Here is a 10,130-nt window from a genome sequence, read left to right as displayed (position 1 = left end):
ATCTGTATAGTTTAGTATTAAATAATATGTATGTTAAACATAAAAAATAGTTATACGTGTCAACTCTCTCTTTTCATTAGATTTGAGCTAGTCAATGAATGTTGGTCTAACATTTCCATTAAAAACCCTCCTCAATAGGATGCTAAATCCAACATTTTTTTTGTAAATTTTAGTTTGACCTAATGATATTTTTTGTTTATTTTAACATACAAAAAATAAAGCGTTCCAAATCCTACTTATCTCTATATAAACCCCCTTCAGATCGAACATTTGTAAACAAGAGCTATAAACTATAAACTCTATTTTTCTTCTCTAAGCTTAAACATCTTCAAGGTACCCTTAAAAATGGTGGTCATACCAGAAACACCAAAGGGTGCTAATAATTCCCTTTTTCTGAACAAATTGAAGGCAATTTCACCATCTAATTCATACCCAAGTTCCCCAGTTCCTTCATCACCAATCATTCACAAGTTCTCTTATTCAATGATGGAAGAAACTATTGAAAATGCAGAGATAATCATCAACAAATGGGCTCTAAATTCGTCACCAGCTTCGCTTTTCGACCAGCGAAAAGAAGCGAAAGAGTTTCTGAATTCCGTCAAAAACTTACGGCGAGCTATGCATTTCTTGGTCTCTGAGCATAGAGCTTCTAATAAGCTTGTAACTGCTCAGAATCTCATGCAAATTGCCATGAAAAGACTTGAGAAAGAACTCTGTACGATATTATCTGCGCATCGCGGTCAACTCGATCCTGAATCTGTTTCGGGTCTTTCTTCGGATGATTCGAGCAAGTTTTACGATGAAGAAACGGATTCTGACGAGGAGATTAATCTCGCCGGCGAATCAATCGCCAAAGTTGAGAGAGAAGGAGCTAATGCTATGTCTGATCTGAAGTCAATTGCTGATTGCATGATTAGTGCTGGTTATGGTCAGGAATTTTTCAAAATCTATAAAATCATCAGAAAATCGATCGTTGACGAAGCATTGTATCTGCTTGGAGTTGAAAAATTCAGAGCTTCTCAGATTCAGAAGATGAACAAGGAAAATCTTGATAATTTGATCAAGAACTGGATGAATTCCGTGAAAATCGCGATCAAAACGTTGTTTTCCGGAGAAAAAACACTCTGTGATCTTGTTTTTTCTGCTTCTGAATCTCTAAGAGTATCAAGTTTTTATGAAATTACTAAAGAAGGGGCGATGAATCTATTCAGATTTCCTGAATCGGTTGCGAAAACCAAGAAATCGCCTCTCAGGATTTTTCGATTAATGGAACTTCATGAAGCAATCTCAAATCTTTGGCCAGAAATTGAGTTGATTTTCAATTCTGAATCAACATCAGGAATCAAAATGCTAGCTTTTTCATCATTACAGAAACTCGGCGAGTCGGTTCGTTCAATTCTATCAGAATTTCAATCAACAACGCAAAAAGACTCATCAAAAAATCAAATTCTAGGCGGCGGGATTCATCCGTTGACTCGAATCGCCATGACTTATATTTCTTCACTTGCAGATTACAGTTTAATTCTCTCAGACATTCTGTCAGATTCACCACCATTTAAAAATTACACAAAACTCCCTGAATCATACTTTGAAAGTCCAAATTCTGATGATAATTCAGTCACACAACAAGCTTCAGTCTGCTTCGCTTGGCTAATACTTGTTCTTCTATGCAAACTTGACAGCAAAGCAAAATTATACAAAGATGTGTCTCTGTCTTATCTTTTCTTGGCAAACAATCTTCAATTCATCATCCAAAACGTCTGCACGACTCGTCTTAAGATCGTCCTCGGCGAAGATTGGATTTTGAAACATATCAAGAAACTGAAGCAATATGCTTTAAATTATGAAACAATGGCATGGAACAAAGTTTTCTCTTCTTTACCTCAAAAACCTTATCAGGAATTATCAGCCGACGCGATTGAAGAATGTTTTCAGAAATTTAACGCAGCGTTTCTTGAAACATACAAGAAGCAGAAATCATGGGTTGTTCTTGATGGGAAATTGAGAGATGAATTGAAACTATCGATTGCTCGGAAACTCGTACCGGCCTATAGAGAATTTTGTGAAGTGTATTTGGTGGGGATGAGTGGAGTAAGGAATTTGGAAATGGTGGTTAGATTTAGTCCTGATGACCTTGGAAATTATCTGTCAGATTTGTTCCATGGAGCTGCAAGTTCTGATAGCTTATCATCATCGTCGTCATTATCATCAATATCGCAAGGATGCATTCCGAAATGCAATCAGAAATTAGTCTCAGTATAATTCAATTGGCAATGAAATCTTATCTTTTTCTTTCACAAAGTCTAAATGCAGTATTAATATAAGCTGTATATCATATCAATGGCAAGCTAATACACCGTAATTGTATATTCTACAATTAAAATTATTTCATGAATATTGGAGCTTTTTTTTAAGAGTAATTTAAAGATTAAGCGCAGTCGCCACCTGGCGTGACGTGCAACATTTTGTTTATTCGAAAAATAGTGTAAAATAAACAAGGATATGATAGAAAAATAAGGTAACGAAATGCATTGGCAATTGAAAACGTCCAAGAAATTTCATTTTCATTGTATATTCATTTTATTTTTATTGAAATTTCAAGTAGCTTCTACACCAAGAAAGTAATTTAAAATGCCAAAAGTCTTTGATAGCAAAATCTTGACTTAACGAATCAATATATATAACCGAGTGAATATGGACATCATCGATCATTGCTCGTGAGACATAAGAAATAATGCATGAATATTGTTGCTTGAGTAGTAACAAAGAGAACAATCCAGAAATTATTAGGTAGAATCGTCATACATGGACTAAACTTATCATATTATGATACATCATTAAAATAGTGACACTATTAAACTATTATTACTCAAAAGTGTAAAAAATTAATAAACAAATTACGATAGTGTCATTTTTTTAATAATGTATTATAATATGATAAGCTAATCCACGGATGACGTGAATCGTGATATACTAAATCTATCTAATAATCTCTCATAACAATTGGCCTCTAATCTCTCAGAACAATTAGCCTTGTAAGCGTTGACACAGATCAAAAAATCTAACTAACGGCATCTCTCCATTAAAACTAAAGTCAACTAAATTAGAAATAGGATCAGTTCAAATTCTCGCCATTTTTCAGGAAGTTTCTATCGATTTGGAAGATTGTTTAAATAATAAAATTAGGCATTGTCGGAACTGGCGTTACATGACCAAGTGATTGAGTGATAATCAAGAACTTGCATCTATGTAGATTTTTTTAAGAAAACATATATCTAGATTTCTAATTGAAATTTGGTTTAAATCTTTTACATAGTTTATTTATAGCTAAATATTTTGGATTTGATTTATTTAAGAATTCATTTGAAACTCTATTTTTATTTTTTTATAATTAATTATACTGATATTAATTCAATTATAATTATATTTGTTTATAATCAAATAAATTGTAAAATAAAATTGCAAATGTATTAATTTATGTTCTTTACAAATAAATATATTTGGAGCTAGCTCTCAAAATTATACTATATTTATTTCAAACTTTAACATACAAAAATATCGTAATTAGTCAGTCAATTTTAAGACTGGAGCTAACTTTGTCAAACTATTCAATTTGGACTTTTTATTTTATTTTAAGATTTTTGTTTAAATAAATTGAATTGACAATAATAATATTAATGGTTGGCCTCTTATTTTGATTATGGGGTCGTAGTTCATACATCATACGTATGTATGAGTTGTTATGTTTGTAGGTTTTGTTGACTTTTGAGTGGCATTAAACATTATATGTCACAGTTTAATCTATAGTCTTTTTTAGATTAAATAACTTAAATTTAAATATAACTTTTTTTTTAGCAGAGATAGACCTATTCTAATTATTAACGGAAGTTATTATTAATATTAAGCATTTTAATCAGACGAACAACTGCATGCGGAGATTATGTTATTGCTAATTTATATTCCCTCGGTTCTATTTTATTTGTCATATTTTCATTTTTATACATAATAAGAATACATGAAATGCGATGGAGTAATTTTTTTTACATCATTTTTTTGTCTTGAAAATATAATATAATCAAATACACCATTTAATTTCTATCTAACAAGTTCATTAATATTAAAAATAAAAAATAATTTATTAATAATACAAAAATGACATTTTTTTAGGACCTTAAAAAGTATGAAAAGTGAAAAAAAAATGAAACGGAAGGGTTACTATTCTTTAAAATAAATATTCATTATTTCAATTCTAAATTTTCATTTTCAAAAATGTCACATTAATTTTAATATCACCAATCATATTTACTAGAGTCTGAGATGATATTTTGATAATCGGGAGAAGGAAAGTACTTATGAGGGGAATCGATCACACAACCCAGTATATTGCTGCCCATCGCTTATAGTCATAGTTTGTATAAATATTTCAACCCACATTTTTTCAGTTATAATCAAAAGATTTTAGTCTTTTTTTAACTTTAGCTAAAAAAAAAATAAGTGTAGCTAAATTCAACCCACATTTTTTTTGGTTTTAAAAAAAGATTTTAATCATTGATTTACAACTTTTAAACTTTAGCTTAAAAAAATGATTCATTTGTTATAGCATTGATGATGGACTGCCCTTTTTGGCCTTATGAAACAAAAATAAAACCTTAATCATAAGAAAGTAAATTACAATTAGCATATACTATATAATTATGTTGTATAAACTTGCAATTGATTTGATATACAGCTTAAATTTATACAGCATTTATATTTTTGAAAAATAGATTCATGGCTAATGCAATTATAATTTATACTGCATATAATTTCTGATTGCATATCGGAATGCAACTTTGCGATATCGATAACGACGACCATGACGATAAGCTATCAGAACTTTCAGCTCCATGGAACAAATCTGACAGGTAATTTCCAAGATCATCAGGACTAAACCTGACCACCATTTCCAAATTCCTTGCTCCACTCATCCCCACCAAATACACTTCACAAAATTCTCTATAAGCCGGTACGAGTTTCCGAGCAATCGATAATTTTAATTCATCTCTCAATTTCCCATCAAGAACAACCCATGATTTCTGTTTCTTGTAAGCTTCAAGAAACGCTGCGTTAAATTTCTGAAAACATTCTCCAATTGCGTCGGCTGATAATTCTTGATAAGGTTTTTGAGGTAAAGAAGAGAACACTTTGTTCCAAGCCATTGTTTCATAATTTAAAGCATATTGCTTCAGTTTCTTGATATGTTTCAAAATCCAATCGTCGCCGAGTACGATCTTAAGACGGGTCGTGCAGACGTTTTGGATGATGAATTGAAGATTGTTTGCCAAGAAAAGATATGACAGAGACACATCTTTATATAATTCTGCTTTGCGGTCAAGTTTGCATAGAAGAACAAGTATTAGCCAAGCTAAGCAGACTGAAACTTGTGGTGTGACTGAATTATCTTCAGAATTTGGACTTTCAAAGTAAGATTCAGGGAGTTTTGTGTAATTTTTCAATGTTGGTGAATCTGAAAGAATGTCAGAGAGAATTAAACTGTAGTCTGCAAGTGAAGAAATGTAAGTGGTTGCAATTCGAGTCAACGGGTGAATCCCGCCTCCGGAAATTTGATCCTTTGATGAGTCCTTTTGCATTGTTGATTGGAATTCTGATAGAATTGAACGAACCGACTCGCCGAGTTTCTGTAAGGACGAAAAAGCTTGGGATTTGATTCCTGAAGTTGATTCTGAATTGAAAATCAACTCAATTTCTGGCCAAAGAATTGAGATTGCTTCATGGAGTTCCATTAATTGAAAAATCCTGAGAGGCGATTTCTTGGTTTTCGCTACCGATTCAGGAAATCTGAATAGATGCATCGCTCCTTCTTTTGTAATTTCATAAAAACTCGAAACTCTCAGAGATTCAGAAGCAGAAAAAACAAGATCACAGAGTGTTTTTTCTCCGGAAAACAACGTTTTGATCGCGATTTTCACGGAAATCATCCAGTTCTTGATCAAATTATCAAGATTTTCCTTGTTCATCTTCTGAATCTGAGAAGCTTTGAATTTTTCAACTCCGAGCAGATACAATCCTTCGTCAACGATCGATTTTCTGATGATTTTATAGATTTTGAAAAATTCCTGACCATAACCAGCACTGATCATACAATCAGCAATTGACTTCAGATCAGACATAGCATTAGCTCCTTCTCTCTCAACTTTGGCGATCGATTCAAGGGCGAGCTTAATCTCCTCGTCAGCACCCATTTCATCCTCGTAAAAATTGCTCGAATCATCGGAAGAAAGACCCGAAAGAGATTCAGGATCGAGTTGATCGCGATGCACAGATAATATCATACAGAGTTCTTTCTCAAGTCTTTTCATGGCAATTTGCATGAGATTTTGAGCAGTTACAAGCTTATTAGAAGCTCTATGCTCAGAAACCAAGAAATGCATAGCTCGCCGTAAGTTTTTGACGGAATTCAGAAACTCTTTCGCTTCTTTTCGCTGGTCGAAAAGCGAAGCTGGTGCGGAATTCAGAGCCCATTTGTTGATGATTATCTCTGCATTTTCAATATTTTCTTCCATCATTGAATAAGTGAACTTGTGAATGATTGGAGATGAAGGAATTGGTGAGCTTGGGTATGAATTAGATGGTGAAATTGCCTTCAATTTTTTCAGAAAAAGGGAGTTATGAATACCCTTTGGTGTTTCTGGTAAGACCACCATTTTTAGGGGTAGTTTGATTATGTTTAAGCTTAGAGATGATGAAGATTGAAGTTTAAGAGAAGAGAGATAGAGTTTATAGTTGATAGCTCTTGTTTTCAAATGTTCAATTTGAAAGGGATTTATATAGAGAAGAGAGATGAAGAAAATATCTCAATTAACAAATATAGGATTAATTCATTTTAAAGTTTTTTAACTTTCTATTTTTTTTATTATATGGTTTTTGAATTTGACTTTTGTCTTTTCTAGTACTTAAATATTGATTGTTTGCCTTTTCGGATCAATTTACTTTAATTTATCGTATTTTCATATCCTCAAACGGTTATAATCACTAAACGTAAATAGGGTAATGGTTTAGGATATAAAACAATGTTATAATTTGTAGGGTTTATTTCTCTTTTAATATTGTAAACGAACAAAAGAAATAGACAGACATCCGTTTGAAGATTTGAGAAAGCAAAAAAGTAAAGTTCAAAAACCACAACAGAGAAAAATAAAATTTAGGGACCAAATTAAAGAACAGAAAGTTAAGAAATTTTAAAATGAATTAATTCCAAAAAAAATATATGTATAAACAGTTCATCTCATAAAATTATGAGCTCTTCAAAATATAAAAAGTATATATACTTGTTATCTTTTATTTAAATATTTAATTATATTTTATAAATATAATATTTTTATAAGTTTAATATAACTCAATTGAAACGTTACTGGATGTTCAACTCAAAAATATAATAAATAATTTTATATGACGATAAAAAAAATGAATGTATAATTAGAATGTATAATTGTATATGACAAACTGGGTTTAAAAAAAAAATTCTCAAGCCAGATCATTGAGGAAGGATTTAACTTGAAATGTTAGACTAATATTCGTTGACTAGCTCAGCTTGGTCTAACGAAAAGAGATATTTGATACATATAATTAGATATTTTTGATAAAAAAAAATATTTACCCATCTCTAAGTATAATTCATTATTCGATTAAAAGTATATCATAATTTTATAATTTTATCAATTTAATTAATTTATTTTTTTAAATTTTATAAAATGTATTCACCAATCATATAAAACTGTCATAGCGCTATATTATACATCAATATGTATAAAAAACAATATTTTATATAATATCACATCATGTCAGCTATAAATTAAGCATACTAATATTAGCAACACTCATAAGAATGATAGACCATGTTAATAAAATTTTAAAATTATAATATTTTGATAATCGAGTTATAATTATGGATAAATAAATAAATTTACCTTTACCTTTATTCTTTAGTGTGATGTACTAAAGATGACATGGCAACCTACGTATCCCATAATTATAACTCCTATCAAAATCCTTGATATAATTAGTATTGAGTCATTGACTATTGCTTAGGGTTTCTCAGAAATTACTCATAACTTGTTACATAATTTCTAAAGAGTTGTGTGACTTGTGACACAAGTAATTTCTCCAGCAAAGTTCAAGCCACTAAAATTTTCTACATATCATATCATCTGAAATATGAAAGTATACCTTAACTCAAATTCGATCAAGCTATAATTTTTCAAAGTTGGATAAAATAATGATATATCTAGATTCAATTTGTTCATTTATCAAAAAGAAGTTAAATTATATCACAGATTAAATTATTAAAATATTTAAACTAGATTCATCTTGACTCAGTCAACTTTTTTTATTTTAATATTTAAGGCATATATAATAAATATTTACAAGAATTAAGGGTAAACTAGTAAGTTACTTTAAACTACAGTTAAACTAGCCAATTTCTCGAGCTAATCTTGGTTTATATATAAAATCAAGTAGTTCGACATCGAATTCCACTAAATTAGTTATTAATTATTAAATATTTTATTATCTAAGCTCAAATAATTTGTATCTCGACTCGATAAAATCATATACTTCTTTTTGAAGTGAATTGAAATGCCAGCAATAAAATGTCACATACTAGAAGCTCACTTCTTTAATTGGAAAAATAAAAATTATACCTTCTTTGCAATTATATATATTATAGTCTTTATCTAATTAGTATTTTTGTATAAAAAATGTAATTATTATTACCGATTGAAATAATATCTCAAATATTAGTATAAAAATTGGAAATATCTAAAATACGTGTCACACACAATTATTTATTGTATGTATATATATTTAAGATTATGTAAGAACTATTCACGATATATAATAAAATTGTTTAGGTTATTTCTTACATGGAAAGTAGAGTAACTATTTTTTTCAACCACAAACTAGCCTATCTCTAATTTAAAAACAATTATTCTTATCATTTTTTTTATACTAATATCATTATTTTATTATTTTTAACAACTTAATTCATATTTAATCCTTTTCTACATATTCATCCAAAAATTAAAAACAACTTACTTTTGTAAAAAAATAAAATGATAAACTCTAAACAAAGATATATTTTACTATTATAACAATATAAAATAACTAAATTTACTTAATCAAATCAAATAAATATTAAAAAAATATAAACACAAATACTAAAAATATTACAATTAAAAATAATAGTAAATTACTATTTCTCAAAATTTATAAAATAATCCAAATAATAAAATTCTAATGAGCAACTTAATCAACGATCCAAAATTTGTGTTCATGTTACCAAATCATAAATCTTCTAGAGAAGAACACCTCTTAAGATTCGGAAGGTTGAACGATACTAGAAAGTGTATTTGCATTTACTCGCCCACTAGAGATCAAAAATTATTGAAGAAAGAGTAAGATGTTTAAAGCTGAACAAGCACATACTTACAAATAAAAGAGCACAAAAATCTCGACAACAATTCTTCGGAAATAAATATTTTGATGAAAATACTATGCTAATGTCACTGAAGGTTGAAGAGATTCTCATGAAAATTAAAATATTATTGTTGATTTAATTTAAATTATTATAATTATTATTATTAGTCATATTAAGATAGTTTTATTTGTCTTAACTATTAAAATATTATTGGTTATTTACCGTTTAATATTATTACTTTATAATATATGTAATTTTAATTATTTAATTTTATTATTAATTATATATAAATGTAGTAATAAAATATAAATTTATTAAATTATAATATTTGAAAATTTTAGTTTATTATTGATGGATACCGAATCCTACAATAAATATAGTGGAGCCGAGTCACATGAGATCCACTCTCGGGTGATACCGGACTCCCCACGAAGGTCTGAATATATGAAGGAGATACCGAATCCCTTGAGATTCGGTAATATGCCAACAAAGACCGAATCCCATAGGATCCGCCTAAAGCGCGTTAATCCAGGATTCGGGTAGATCGCCAAGTCTGGAAGTATTTTCCTATTCGGACACAAACACCGAATATGGAAGGATAAGATCTGCCTTATTCTGATAAGAGTCCTATTTGGGAGCGTCTTCCTAAATAGTC

The 10,130-nt window shown here is 29.7% G+C and overlaps 2 protein-coding genes across 2 annotated transcripts; one reads left to right on the top strand and one right to left on the bottom strand.

The window, feature by feature from the left end:
* The first annotated feature begins 274 nt into the window (after positions 1–274).
* Positions 275–2,395, top strand: LOC126660435 (exocyst complex component EXO70H1-like). Its single transcript, XM_050353949.1, has one exon. The coding sequence runs from the start codon at positions 346–348 to the stop codon at positions 2,260–2,262; it is 1,917 nt and encodes a 638-aa protein (XP_050209906.1). The 5' UTR covers positions 275–345; the 3' UTR covers positions 2,263–2,395.
* A 2,287-nt stretch (positions 2,396–4,682) lies between these two features.
* LOC126660436 (exocyst complex component EXO70H1-like) lies at positions 4,683–6,790 on the bottom strand. Its single transcript, XM_050353950.1, has one exon. It carries the CDS (start codon positions 6,702–6,704, stop codon positions 4,791–4,793), a length of 1,914 nt encoding a protein of 637 aa, XP_050209907.1. The 5' UTR covers positions 6,705–6,790; the 3' UTR covers positions 4,683–4,790.
* Between the last annotated feature and the right edge of the window lie 3,340 nt (positions 6,791–10,130).

Source organism: Mercurialis annua, linkage group LG8 (genome assembly GCF_937616625.2).
Source record: "Mercurialis annua linkage group LG8, ddMerAnnu1.2, whole genome shotgun sequence".
NCBI lineage: Eukaryota > Viridiplantae > Streptophyta > Magnoliopsida > Malpighiales > Euphorbiaceae > Mercurialis > Mercurialis annua.
Note: the sequence above shows the minus strand (reverse complement) of the source record. Positions and strands in the feature narration are given on the sequence as shown.